The sequence below is a fragment of the Grampus griseus genome, assembly GCF_964374135.1.
Source record: "Grampus griseus genome assembly, chromosome: 11".
Lineage (NCBI taxonomy): Eukaryota > Metazoa > Chordata > Mammalia > Artiodactyla > Delphinidae > Grampus > Grampus griseus.
The window spans coordinates 7,461,553-7,476,470 of NC_139005.1; the positions used below are offsets into that span (position 1 = coordinate 7,461,553).

At 38.5% G+C, this 14,918-nt stretch overlaps 1 protein-coding gene across 1 annotated transcript in view; it reads right to left on the bottom strand.

Annotated features, from left to right (window-relative positions):
• Positions 1–1,082: 1,082 nt before the first annotated feature.
• LOC309829431 (pregnancy zone protein-like) overlaps positions 1,083–14,918 on the bottom strand; it is a 41,377-nt gene continuing 27,541 nt past the window's right edge. The window contains exons 18-36 of the mRNA XM_082665317.1: positions 14,015–14,177; positions 13,401–13,629; positions 12,770–12,896; positions 12,446–12,567; positions 12,176–12,227; positions 10,123–10,206; positions 9,413–9,589; positions 9,038–9,125; positions 7,287–7,443; positions 6,831–6,905; positions 6,372–6,549; positions 5,710–5,933; positions 4,588–4,806; positions 4,285–4,415; positions 3,825–3,915; positions 3,216–3,284; positions 2,716–2,818; positions 1,881–1,922; positions 1,083–1,245 (exon numbers count right to left, since the gene is read on the bottom strand). Of these exons, the coding sequence (XP_082521443.1) occupies positions 1,223–1,245; positions 1,881–1,922; positions 2,716–2,818; positions 3,216–3,284; positions 3,825–3,915; positions 4,285–4,415; positions 4,588–4,806; positions 5,710–5,933; positions 6,372–6,549; positions 6,831–6,905; positions 7,287–7,443; positions 9,038–9,125; positions 9,413–9,589; positions 10,123–10,206; positions 12,176–12,227; positions 12,446–12,567; positions 12,770–12,896; positions 13,401–13,629; positions 14,015–14,177 (2,354 nt within the window). The 3' untranslated portion in view covers positions 1,083–1,222. The remainder of the gene's footprint in view (positions 1,246–1,880; positions 1,923–2,715; positions 2,819–3,215; positions 3,285–3,824; positions 3,916–4,284; positions 4,416–4,587; positions 4,807–5,709; positions 5,934–6,371; positions 6,550–6,830; positions 6,906–7,286; positions 7,444–9,037; positions 9,126–9,412; positions 9,590–10,122; positions 10,207–12,175; positions 12,228–12,445; positions 12,568–12,769; positions 12,897–13,400; positions 13,630–14,014; positions 14,178–14,918) is intronic.

The following is a 14,918-nucleotide window of genomic DNA, read 5'->3' on the forward strand; positions in this document are numbered from 1 at the left end:
AGGGAGGGAACCCAGCCCCACCCATCAGCAGTCAAGCGGATTGAAGTTTTACTGAGCTCTGCCCACCAGAGCAACAGTCAGCTCTACCCACCACCAGTCCCTCCCATCAGGAAACTTGCACAAGCCTCTTAGATAGCCACATACACCAGAGGGCAGACAGCAGAAGCAAGAAGAACTACAATCCTGCAGACTGTGGAACAAAAACCACGTTCACAGAAAGATAGACAAGATGAAAAGGCAGAGGGCTATGTACCAGATGAAGGAACAAGATAAAACCCCAGAAAAACAACTAAATGAAGTGGAGATAGGCAACCTTCCAGAAAAAGAATTCAGAATAATGATAGTGAAGATGATCCAGGACCTCGGAAAAAGAATGGAGGCAAAGATTGAGAAGATGCAAGAAATGTTTAGCAAAGACCTAGAAGAATTAAGGAACAAACAAACAGAGATGAACAATACAATAACTGAAATGAAAACTACACTAGAAGGAATAGCAGAATAACTGAGGCAGAAGAACGGATAAGTGACCTGGAAGACAGAATGGTGGAACTCATTGCCATGTAACAGAATAAAGAAAAAAGGATGAAAAGAACTGAAGACAGCCTAAGAGACCTCTGGGACAACACTAAATGCAACAACATTCGCATTATAGGGGTCCCAGAAGAAGAGACAGATTAAGGACCCAAGAAAATATTTGAAGAGATTATAGTCGAAAACTTCCCTAACATGGGACAGGAAATAGCCACCCAAGTCCAGGAAGCACAGAGAGTCCCATACAGGATAGACCCAAGGAGAAATACGCTGAGACACACAGTAATTAAACTGACAAAAATTAAAGACAAAGAAAAATTATTGAAAGCAGCAAGGGAAAAACGACAAATAACATACAAGGGAACTCCCATAAGGTTAACAGCTGATTTCTCAGCAGAAACTCTACAAGCCAGAAGGGAATGGCATGATATACTTAATGTGATGAAAGGGAAGAACCTACAACCAAGAAAAAACACTGTAGAGAATGGATATGTATTTCAGAAGGGAAATATAACATTGATAAAGAACAAAAGAAAAGACAGAGTTGTAAATGTCATAAATTTATTCGACACACAAATTTCATGTACTTCCAATTCCCGTCCCTTCTTTCTCCCACTATTTTCTCTCCTGATAAGTCTTTGTTCTTCATTTCTGGAAAAGTTCATCTGATGAAGTTTGTAAGTTTCCATCTTCAAGCATTTCCATGTTCAAATGCTAAACAGTAGAAGAAAAGTTAGAAATATTAGGGAAATTTTGTGATCTAATAAAGGAATAATTTTTCATATTTTAATTATAAATATTTGAACTTAATAAGTTTAATTATTTTTAATGATAAGGTTGTTCTCAGTTTTTTCATGTTTTAAAGTGGAAAGTGGAAGGTCTCACAGCAAGTGTTGTATTGTCAAAGATGAACACTGTCAATCAGCCTAAAGGAAGGTCTTGTAGATCACATCTCTTGTGCTGTGTTATATGGATAATTTATAGTGAACAGTTTCCTGACTTTAACTAGTATAAGTTTAGAAACATCCCAGAAAGGCTGTGGTTAATAAATATATCACCACTGAGTACAGAAACATAAACTAAATATTAGATGATTTCCCTTTTATATGTGGCAAATTCCTGGATTCATCTTCAAACAAGTCAACCCAGACACCAGTAATTATATTTTACTTGCATTTTTTTCTACTGTGAAATTCTATAATACATTTTAGATAGTTCAATTCATAAATGATTTACCAAGGAGTTTTATAATATGGTAAGGATATGCTCAAGAAGCAGCTTTACACAGACAACACATATTGTATTTATTTTCTTTTTGTTGGCATTAGATTTTACTGTTTATACTTTACCAGCACTGCAGGGAACACTGTACTCTTCAATGGTGAATTCCTCTGAAATGCAAAAATGATGAGACAGAGTGAAGACATTCAGTAATAGGCACATGAATGGTTACTTGTAAATAAAGTGTGTAAGCTACGAAAGAAAGTATAAAGCACAGTTACAGAGCCAATAAAAGGACTTACTTCTGTACTAAGCCTTTTGGGATTGGTTAGTGAGGAGCAAGAGAAAATTGGCCTTGGACATAAAGCTGAGGGGCAGATTTCACAAATGGATAACTGTCTTTCTATAGGACACTGTATAGCCCTTTTTCACAACTATGTTTTTCTTATTGGAGTTGTACGTTCCTCTCTGAACCTTTTCTTTTCTAAGAAAGAGTTAAAGTTTGAACACTACCAGTATGCTAAGATACTGGTAAGTTTCTACTTCAAAGTCATGAGCAAATGGAAGAATTTCCTGACATATTATACAAAGTTTCCCAAAATTTGTGAAACTATCTGAGGCCCAAATCAAAAACAGAACAAATTTTGGGTCTCATAGCACACATTTTTAGTTATTGCCACCCTTCTTTTCTTTCTGGAATAATTCAGTCCAGAAAAAACGTCATAGGGGAATTTAGAAAAAATTGATCCCCTTATTGCTTTATGATCAATTTATAAGAATGATTCTAATACTTGTTTGGGGGCATAAGACAGATTAATATACAGGAATATGCTTATCCTGTGATCATAAACTCAACTCTTTCTTCCAGTGAAAGATTGTGGAGTTTTCTTTCAGTTACGGTGACCCTGTCCTAGTTAGTCATCTTTTTCCTTTCAAGGCTCAGCATGTCTGAATCCCACTCACCTGTCTCATAATAATCATAGGCCTTTACGGTAGCTGGTTTTAAATTCTTTATTGGGATGTTTTGTTCCACTGAGAAGGAGAAACTCAAGCTTTGATGGGTTAGCTGGAGAGACAGGAAAACTGAATTGGAATCAAAGATTAACTCAGTTACTCTTTTCTTAAGATAGTATCAAACCCTGTACTTATGCTGTCCTCTGCACCAAAACCTGTGGAAAGAACGAGAGGTTTTAAGACTTGCATAATACACTCAATGACAGATAAAAGAAGGGCAAAAAGACGATTCAATGGACAGTCAAATGTAGTAAATTGAGCTTTGTTGACCTGGCCCAGCTTCGTTTCCCTCTGTAGCTATTTTCTTTCCCCACAATTCATAAATGCTATACCAGGGAGTTTTATAATACGATAAGTTGTGTAGGGAAATACACTCTTTGGAACCTGGGTTGGTTTGTTAGAATCTGTAGTGGTTCTTCCAGATCTAGCAGAATCACAGAGAATCTTACCTCTTCAAAGTAAATCAGGATGTGGTTGGTGCTCACTTCAGTCCTTTGAATCTGAGGCCTTTCTTGGAGCTGTTGACCAAGAGGAAAGGCCAAAGATATGGGATGAGGAACTTGCAGGCTGAGGCAGTTTTCAGGTATTTACGTTCTAAATGGCTTCTCAGAGACATCCAAACACTAATTTTGATTTCTTCAAGAATAATAGTAATAATAATAAAAATAATAAAAATAATATTTATTAAACCCTCCTTATCTATCTATCATCTATTTAGAGAGGGAATTATCTTCCAACTATATTAAAAAAAGGAGAATATATGTATATGCTTACATATGATATAGTCTCCCTTTTTCTTTTTGTACATAGTTGGAAGATAATTCAATGCACTACACATTCCTAGAAGTCTCAGGGCCTGCTGGAACATTATTAACCATGTTTATGATTTATATCTTATAGTTGAGACCACATAGCTAGGATGCCCACTTTTAAAATGATGGAAACACACACTAGAGAAACAAGTTTGAGGGAATAAACCTCTTGGAGAACTGAATCAACAAAATAAAATTGACAGCATTTGCCATGACTTTGCTATCTGTAAGAAACTTAGGGTTTACCTTTTTCACTGATGCTTTCACAGGTATGAAGCCTGATACCATCTTCACATCAACAATGACCATGTTGGAGCTGGGTCGTTCCCCAGTATAACTATGAAGTCAAGGCATAGGGACAAGGCAGTCAAACAAAATTCTTTGGAATTCATTCAAGACAGAAGTCTCTCCTCTTTTATTTCTACCGTTCCTTATCCCTGGCTACCACTCAGCTTTGCCATCTACTCTATTTTCTTCTGCTATAGTTGTTTGGAAAACTCATTATGAATGCATACTCTGCAGGTATGGTAACATCATATTCTCAGTGTTAAGGCTTTTCAGTAAGAGTGAAGAAAATTTTCTTTTAAATAACTATTGCAAGAATTTCTTGTTTATTATGTATGACCTTGGACAGTGAAGATCCCCTGCACAAGAAACTCTATTTCACTATATTCTACAAAATGTCTCATAGTGATTTAGGATTTACCTAATGTTGATGAGAATCTGGACTTTGCTGTGAGCATTGACTCCATCACAATTCTTGGGGAGAGTATCAACTTTCAGAGTAAAGGGAGATTTTCCTTCTTTCTTGGGCAGGATATTATATCTCAGGGATGTCTAAAACAAATTGAAAAAAAATCCTTTATTTTTACACTCAAATAGTTTATCTCTTCTACGTGATTTATACCTCCCCCTTAGGACATGTTTCTTTTTCTATTTTGAAGTTCAAATGGAATTCTTGAGACTTGTTCTCCCATTTGTGGCATCGCCTGAACCCTGGCAGTCTCACCTGGAGGTACACACATCCCGACCCTGACACTGCCATGCTGTACTCCCCTGGAACCTCTGGCAAAGCGACCTCCTGCAGCAATAGGCGATTGCCTTCATCTACTTGGAATTCTTCAGAGAAGGTCTCTGAAGACTTGATGGTGACTGTAGCCGCTTTCTCCCTTTTAGTGAAAGTTGCTGCTCCATACTTGGAGAGCGCTTGGAGAGCTACCACTGTATCCTGAAAAAAGATGGGTTCAGAAAGCACAGGAGAGGAAGGTAACAAAATCATACCAGATGTAAACCACATCAACACTGTTCTCAGAGTTATTTAGTCATAAACACAGTTCATTCACTGGATTTCAAGTCAATTCAGACCTGGTTATTAATCATGAACTATTCTAGGAACTTTGGGGGAAATGAAGTTTCCTTGTTCAAGCAGTTTACAGTGTACATATGGGAATGAGACTCAATATTTGACGTAGAGGATATTTCAATAATTATAAATTTATATAACAACATTTGTTGGAAAAATTCAGAGAATGGAGAAGAAATTGGAGCTAGCATAATAAGAAAATGCTGTGAAGAAGCTGTGAAGAAGGTGAGAATAATGAGGTCTGAATAATGAGAAAGGTCTGAATAATGAGAAAGGTTTATAAAGACAGAAGAGAGGCATCAGGCAGTACCAGGGACGGAAATGTTGTTGTAGTAAAGACATAGAAAAGAGTGAGCCAATTCCAGAAAAAGAGAAGGGATCAGCCTTTTGGCCATGCCACGCAGCATGAGGGATCTTAGTTCCTTGACCGGGGATCGAAGCTGCACCCCCTGCAGTGGAAGCATGGAGTCTTAACCACTGGACCGCCAGGGAAGTCCCCAAGGGAAGTAATCTTATGAAAACATTGCTCTAGAAAGGTTGATCGACATTAGGGATGAGGATCCACTAAGGAGAGAAAATATGAGAGATTGTGCAGAGGACAGAGAAATAATCCATATATAAAATAATGAGGCTGGAACCTTTCTGGTGATGGAGGAATAGACAAAGTATAAATTAGAAACATTATGCAATTATTCAACTCCTAGAATGTGGTTGTGTCTACATGGGTATTAGTATATTTATTTTTCTTCCTAGAGTCTCTTCACAGACCTGAGTGGAGGAGAAGCCCCCACTGGGGTTTTGTTGCTTGGTGATCCATTTCACAATCCGTGTAGCCACAGACAGGTCTTCTGAAGATGGGGCAGGCTGGGCAGTAAGATAGGCAAGGAGAGTGTAAGCTGTCATCTCCACTTCAACAGAAGGAGCCCGGGGTTGATAATAGAGTGCATTAACTTCTTGAGGTTTCCCAGGCCGTTGCCAGTGGATTGAGTCCTCTTTGAGATAAAAAAGGATACAATCTTAAGCTTAGAGAACATTTTCAAAACCTAATTCATTAATGATCATTATAATTAGAGCTCACCTAGTGAATGGACATACATGAAGTGAAAGTATTAAATAATCACCAATCAAGCTAATCTTTGCCATGAAAGTAAATTGAGGTTCTAGCAAATCACATTGTGTCTTTGTGTCTATTACATACTTGTGTGATATTAGAAGCTGGGCTGTTTAAAGTCTATAATGTGTGAATTAATAAAATGATCCATGTCACCCAGAGAACTTAAGTGTTAGGTCAATAATAAATCATCATCATCTTCTTATAATAATATAATGGATAGAATATAATATAAGCATGATATGTGTGAATTTAACAGGTCCTCTCCCTTTGATCACTGGTGATTTTTGGAAGTCACTTTTGCAGTAGCAGCTCTTACCTTCTTTTACAGCCTCTTTGTCTAGTGATTCAAGCAGCTCACTTCGTTTGGCCTGGTTTCCTGCTAGAGCAAAGGCATAGGCCAATAATGCCTTGGTATAGACAAGACTTCCTTGGGCCTCTGAAGTAGACTCCCAGGCCCTTTCCAGGCAGAATAGGGCACCGCGGACAACTGGGTGCTATAAAGAAGATGGACCTTAAGATAGAACCAGGCTAATGAACTGCCTCCAGGGTAACCCTAGATTCAATGCCCCGAAGTGCCTGTGCAACATCACAGTCTGACCAGAGGGTAATTTTCTTTGCAGCTTCCCAAAGGATCTGTCATCCTTTATGCTCTAGTGAAATATACTAATATTAAATAACATGAAAATCACAACTCATTTTCCTCAGACATTCATAGTTCCATGAGTTTTATTCCTTACATTTGTGAGGGAGGTCCAGGGAGTGTGGTAGTACATACAGTGACAGGCAGTGGCTTCTCCAGCAGAGCAATGGTGATGTAGGCAGAGAGCGTCACCTCATCGTCTACCCCACCCTGTAAGGATCAGAGGCAGAGACACTCAAACACTCCAGTATTCATCAGCCAGAATCAGCTAACTCTATTTTCCCCTTGGCCATCTCCACTAGAAAGCATCTTTCCTTGGGCAGTATTATTGATTTTTCCCCTTCTTCCTTCACCCTAAAATTCTTAAATCTGTCCCAAATCACTTTCCCTCACTTCTATTAATGTATTGGAGCTTTGGGGGCATGCTATTTTCTTTCAATACAAACAACTAATTTATTGCTAGGTTTCAGAAGCTTTAGAGTCTACTTTCCTTCTCAGAGCTATGTCACCAGGACTTGAGGAATCAATAGGAGCATCGTAGCTCCTACATGTCACTGTCCTCAGGGCCCAGAACAAATTTAAAGGCATCACCTTAATAGCATTGTTTAACAATGATCCAGAACGCTGGAAACAACCATTTTCCTTTTGCTTCTGTGAGAGCCAGGTAAGGGAGTTCATGATGTGCGAGTCCTCCACAAAGATGTATGACTGGGCTTGAGCGAAGGACTTGAATACAAATGCAGTGAGCCTGTCCAGCAAGGAAGAGGTGGAGACCTGAGGACCATCTCACTTTTAAAGCTCACTGTGTGCAGTTGCCTCCAGGTAGCTTCACAGTTCCGTGGAGAAAATTGGTGGCAAAATGATACTTGAATACTGAATATACTCTTATTTGTCCAGCAAACTTCTGAATCTGTTTTAAAATGTCTCAACTTGATGGGTTTCTCCAGAGTCGATACTTTTCACTTTTTTTTCTCATAAAATGTTTGTGAAATGTGGTGCCTTCCCACCACCAAAATTGCCATTTTCTGAATGATTTTACTACATCACAGTCTCTTTCTGTCCTTCCCCTCCTCTCCTCCCTTAATGTAGAAGCTTTTTCCTCTGTCATTTCACATTATGACATTTTCTGCCTTCTATTTCCGTTTTGGGGGATCCTTACTTTACTGCTATTTACTATACTGTCAGAACAGTGAGCTTTCATAGATGAAATGGTGAGATCCTCCACTAGTGATGACACACATAGGAGTTTTTAAAGGATAACAAAATGGGCAGAAGACCTAAATAGACATTTCCCCAAAGAAGATAAACTGATTGACAACAAACACATGAAAGAATGCTCAACATCACTAATAATTAGAGAAATGTAAATCAAAACTACAATGAGTTATCACCTCACACTGGTCAGAATGGCCATCATCAAAATATCTACAAACAATAAATGCTGGAGACGGTGTAGAGAAAAGGGAACCCTCTTGCACTGTTGGGAGGAATGTAAATTGATACAGCCACTATGGAGAACAGCATGGAGCTTCCTTAAAAAGCGACAAATAGAACTACCATACAACGCAGCTATCCCACTACTGGGCATATACCCTGAGAAAACCGTAATTCAAAGAGAATCATGTACCACATTGTTCATTGCAGCTTTATTTACAATAGCCAGGACATGGAAGCAACCTAAGTGCCCATCGACAGATAAATGCATAAAGAAGATGTGGCACATATATACAATGGAATATTACTCAGCCATAAAAAGAAACGAAATTGAGTTATTCGTAGTGAGGTGGATGGACCTAGAGTCTGTCATACAGAGTGAAGTAAGTCAGAAAGAGAAAAACAAATACCATATGCTAACACATATATATGGAATCTAAAAAAAAAAAAAGGCTCTGAAGAACCTAGGGGCAGGTAAGGAATAAAGATGCAGACGTAGAGAATGGACCTGGGGACACAGGGAGTGGGAAGGGTAAGCTGGGATGAAGTGAGAGAGTGGCATGGACATATATACACTACCAAATGTAAAATAGATAGCTAGTGGGAAGCAGCCTCATAGCACAGGGAGATCAGCTCCATGCTTTGTGACCACCTAGAGGGGTAGGATAGGGAGGGTGGGAGGGAGACTCAAGAGGGAGGAGATATGGGGATATATGTACATGTATAGTTGATTCACTTTGTTATAAAGCAGAAACGAACACACCATTGTAAAGCAATTATACTCCAATTAAGAAAAAAAAAAGGATAACAAATTTCTATGCATGAACTCCAGGTATCAGAGAATAGCTATTTCCAGAATTCTGAAATACTGTGGATCTACAGAGAACATATGGAAATAATTATCTTACCAAGTGTTCCCCTGACTTCTACTATGATGATCCCCAAAGGTGCTGTAAGAACCATCTCTGTGCTTATAATTCAACTGTCTTTGGTAACCTGAAGAGGAAGTTTGCATAGATTTATGAAATAGCAGAGACATTGGAGAATGAATCAGGGTTTTCCTCAAAACTGGTTGAGGTGTCACAGGGAAACTACTATGTTACTACGAAGTCTCCAAGACTTGATGATACCATCGAATTTCCTGGTTGTATAGTGGGACAACTTGTTGGATATCACAGCAACAATAATTATTAAATCTTAATCAAAGGGATGTTGACTTGAGTTCACTGGAGGAGATATTTAGGGAATCAGTTAATGTTTTTCCTTTTGGGGTAATCTCTCACCACTGATGAGGTGGCTGATGGCTGTGGACTTGATCTTCTCTGTCAGCAGCCCTGTCTCATTCAGATAGTTCAGAACATAGATGTTAGGGGCAAAAAGGACCATATTCTGCTCTCCACAACCATAGGGCATCTGGAGAAGATTCTGAAGATTTTGCATTGCAGAGCCTAGTATATCACCTGGGGAATGAAAGATATTAAAAAAAAACAGAGGAACTCAGAGCTGATTTATGTTGGGATAAGAAGATAGATTACTAACTAAGTGAGAAGTCAAATCATATATAAAGGGGTGGAAAAGAAAGCATAAGAGGTGAAGGAAAACAAGAAATAGAAAGGAAAGAGAAATGAGGGAACAATAAAGTAGATAGTTCAAGGACGGAAAAAACAGGAAAAAATCTGAATGGTAGGATACATCTTTCTGATGAGCCACAAATCTGGTAAAAAACAATTATTTTTCAATCTATTAGGAAGCATCACTACCTAGCCAGTCTCTTGAAGATGAGGGCACAAAGAGATGGCCCTTTTTACTTTTTAGAGTGTGTCAAGGTATAAGATGTAGCACAACATCTATTCAACAGTGCAGTCCTTAGCTTGGTGTTCTTTCTCTCAATCCAACGCCTAGACTCAGACAGTTCATTAGTAAGGGATGGTGAGGCCCCATGCACTAGAATTATGGGGATGGACAACTGCTTCTTTCGGGCTGGGAGACTCACCCAAAACTGAATGTGTTGCCCTGGCAGAGCCTTCAACCACATCTGAAGGAAGTTTTAGTGACAACTTTTCAGGTTCTCCGGTTTCTAATGAAACAAGACAAATATATATAAGGGAGGGAAAAATGAGAGAAATGTTCTAGATTTATTTGAATTTTTTTCATCTATATGATCAAGATCCAACATCTCATTTCTCTTGGTCATTATATAATCTCTTTGATGCAATCCAAGTTTCTCCTAAAGCCACAATTCATCTCACAGTGAAGTTCATATTAATCATATATATTTGTGTTAAATTTCTATAGATTTCCTTATAAGTGTATACCTTATGTTATATTTATTTCTTTCTCTTCATTGTTTATGTTAATTTCTACTATAGTTGTGGTTGTAAAAAAATCATATTCACTCCATAAATATGTATTAAGTGTGTACCATAATCTGTATTATGTACCAGATTCCGTTTTAAGTGCAATGATATAGCAATTTGCAAAAGAAATTTCCCGACATCCTAGAGTTTTCATTTTGATGGGAGTAATAAAATAACAAATAAATATTTAGTGTGATAGATACCGGTAAGTTCTATAGAAAAAAATGAAGCAGATTAAGTGCTTATATGGGTGAGCTAGTGAGGCAAGGCAAATCAGGAAGTACAGGGTGTGGGGAGAAGGTTCCCAATGATAAAGCTCATTGATTAAAAAATCATAGGTGACTGACAGTAAGTAAGTCAGGGAGTAAAATTTATAGATATCTAGGGGAAGAGACTTGCAGGAAGAAGGAACAAAATGTGAAAAGACTCCAGAGATGAGAGCATGCTGGGTGTGTTCTAAAATCAGATTAGAGGAGCAGGGTGAGTAGGGGAGAGGGTAACAGGATATGAAGTCATGAGGATAGAAAGGCTTTGTAGGTGATGCTGGAGACATAGTCTTTAACTTTGAGGGATATGGGAGACTCGTGGAAAACTTTGAACAAAGGAGGGACATGATCTGAAATATGCTTTAAATGATCCCTCTTGTTGTATAGGAACAGGGGGAGATGACCAGGAGTCCAGTTAGGAGGGGACTGAGTTGGTCCAAGAGAGAAAGGTCTAGAGTAAGAGTGGACATGATGAAAAGTGGACAGATTTCAGATATATTTAAAGGTTCAACCAGCTAGATTTGGGAATGGATTGGGTGTGGAGTAGAAGAGAAAGGACATAATAATGGATGACTCCAAAATTTTTTATCTCCAGCAAGTAGAAGAATGGAATTTCCATCATCTGAGATGGAGAAAATTGTAGGAGGAGCAGGCTTATGCGACTAAGCAGAGGTTCAGTTTTGAACATGCTAGTTTTGAGATACCTCTTAGACCTCCAGGCTTAGAAATGCAGATGATAAGTGAGCAGCTGAATACATGAGTCTGAGTTTAGGAAAGAGGTGTGGACCAAAGATGTATATTTTGTGGTCTCTGGTACAAAGTTGTTATTGAAGTTCTGTGACTAGATGAGATTATCAGGGGATACTTATATAGAGAAGACAAGAGATCTGTAGACTAAGTGCTGTTCTCTAGATGATTTTAGATAGTGCAGAGTTGAATATTTTAATACTAATTTTTTAATGACTGTGTGAATATTTAAATGGTAGTTTTAAGTGTAATAGAAAAAGATTGGTTTTCTGTATATGTTAATGACCTAAAGTTCTTCTTAAAATAACTTGTTTAAATAAAAACATGAGTACACTTCAACTATTAACAGAATAACCAATAGTACTAGTGCCACAAAGATATTTCAATAGTTTGAAAATTGTGTTGGAAGAAGTTTGGGAAGCACAGGCATATTTGGAAGGAATCCTGTCCTATGGTCATCAGCTTTAGTCTTCATTATTAGGTGAGTCTCTTAACTTCTCTATGTCTTTATCAGGAAAAGATTGTTCTCCATCAAATGTCCTTTGATTTGCACATGGGATAGTATACTTGTTTCCTCTTTTTCCCCCAGAGGAAACATGCCCCAAAGAGCATTTCACAACTATATACTTTGGCAAGTGGCTTAACAAAAGAATTTTATCTATTTTTTGACACTTACCTGAAGCACAAAGAAGTGTGTTGAAAGTTTCCTCCTTTTCTATTCCTTCAGGCTTTGTATTGAAAGAAAAAAAATCAAAAAGAAAAGTGATAGTGAATGTAGATAGTGATAGAGAAAAAGCAATCACTTTAGGAGAAAAACTGTTAGTGAAAACTTGAGTTGTGGACATATTCATATTCTTGGGAATGAAATGTCACTGTCGCATACCTATTAGATAATGTGATTTACATAATAAGGCCTCTGAGGCTCAGAGAAAGTAGACTCGCATACCTCAACAAATAAGGACTTGACTACAGTGTCCTTCTGTCCAGGTGCTGGGACGTGGGGCACCTCATTGTCACACAGTTCCTGAGACTGCAGGGCTTCTGCAGTAGCTGTGAAATTCACCTTTCCTGGGGAATAAGATTCTTAAGGAGTTAAACAGTGATTCTATATTGAATGGTTTCTTCTTTTTAAGCCTCTCCAATATTTATAACGGTTTTCTTTCAATCGATCATTGTCAAAGGAGGAGAAAAAAACATGCATCTGAGTGAGAATGGAAAGCAAATCATTACAACATAAGAAGTAGGATTTGTGAACAACTTTACCACTCACCCAGTGACTTTGGGGTAACAGCCCAGGACACAGTTTTCTGCTTATTTCCACAGACACAGTGAGATTCTTCATTCTTTTCTACTGGGATGGCCAAGAAGGCAGGAGAGACCTCCAGCTGCACGCTGACCTGTCCCCCATTCCCACCCACAAATTTGAGAAGGAACACAGGGAAAAGGTCAGTAACAGGGGGAAGAAGCTTAAAGGGACAATGCATACTAATTGAGAGGCTTTGAGAAACTGTTCAAACAAGGTAAATCCTGTCAAATATTTTGTAGTTTAGATGTTTGCCATTAGGACTTTGAAAAACTGTCAGGAATCAGGATAAATACTCAGGATTTAGGCTTGTGCCAACACAAGGAAGAGATATTTTCTTTAGTTAGAGTGAAAAAATAATCAGGGGGAAGTAATATCTGAATTTAGGAATACACAAATAATGCAGAGTCCTGAATAAATATAACCTTACCACCTCAGACCTGTTGGGGAGCTTTGTTCTTAGTACTTATTCCATTCTAAAATTAGGCTACATCATGTTCAATTATGACTTACTAGGAGATTACCTGGGAAATCTAGGTAATGAACGGTAATTTTGTTCCTTCCTTCTACTTTTGCTTACGTCGAGAAGTGCCCTTACCCGAATGCAATGGGACACATAGCTGAATGCAGTGGCTTTCAGTGTGAAGGCTTCTCCTCGAACCACAGAGTAGGGAAGAGTGAGTTCCAGGAAGAAGGGCTGGAAGGTTGTAAGAGAGATGGTGGGGGAGAGGCCAAGCCCTGCTGTTCCAGACAAGCAGAGTGCGCCAGCCTTCCACTCCGTGATGGTGTCAGGGACCTTCACTGCCAACTCACTTCTACCCGATATGCTAGGGAGGGGAAAAAGAGGAGGAGAGTCAATGAGTCCCCTTTAGCAAGCACCACAGCTGATCCTAGAGCATGAAAACTTAGTGTGCTAAATGTTAAACTTGATATAAGGTTTGGTGTTCATAATGAGGTCTCTGAAAGTTTTTTTTTTTTCTTTTTAGGGTCGAGGGTAGCTTCCTACTTTCTGTTATTTTAAGTATCTCAGGACCAAATTAGAAAAAGAAGATTGCATTGTTTAGCTATGAGATAAATGAACTGTGAATCTAAATAACTACCAGAAAAGAGCGGAGCAGAACGGAAAGGATCAGGAACCAATGATCACACCAGAATTATAGAGGAGGATTCAAATCCTTTTATGAACTCAATTCTGGGCAACACACAACTTACTCGAGTGCCACCAAGTCCCAGATCCAGGTCTCAGGGAAATACTTCCGGACTGTCTCTTTCACTTCCACAGCTGGAGGGTTTTCTCTCCCTACCATTGGATAAGCTATCCCTGCATTTCCACGTGCTAGAGCAGAGACTTCTGGGCCCATTGGACCCAATTGACCTGTCGAGAGAAAACACACAGGGCCCAACATAAGCCTCAATTTTATCAATTTCTTACAGCTGCCTTATTTATCAAGTAGAATAAGATCATATGCTCAGGGAATGTTTATTATTAGAACAATTTAACCTACCGGCTTCTTACTTCGTTCACTCATCTACGTGTCCTATTGGAAGGCTAAATCCTATTGCTTCATCAAATGGTTTAAAGGTAACTGTATTTTTCTCTAGAAGTGAAAACAAATGTAGCTCTCCCTAAGCTGAGTTTTCAACTGGTGAAGGCAAAAATAAAGAGTAATTTAAAACAACAAATACTGCTTATACCCTGACGGGATGATCATGTGTTCTCCATTTGCAGTGAGAATCAAACAAGAGGAATTGATAGTAGCTACAGCAAGAGGATTTCAGGAATTTTTTTTTAACAGTTAATAAGATATGAAGACATAAACAATGATATAGTAAAGTATGGGTTATAGACAACAGAGACTCAATAAAGGACAGAAAATAAACTTTAGATTGGCCAGAAAAGACTCTACAAAGCAGAACTTAAGAAGACCATGAAAGGATGAGAATCACAGGGGAATGAAGAAGGCATTCCAAGGAAACAGCTACACATGTATGTACACAGAGGTCAGAAGCAATGCTCCAAAGGGATAACAAAAAACCCCTCAGGAGTAGAATGTCTATCTCGGGGCAGGGTGGGGGCATTTAACATAGCTGAGTAAATAGTAGGTGTACTTATATA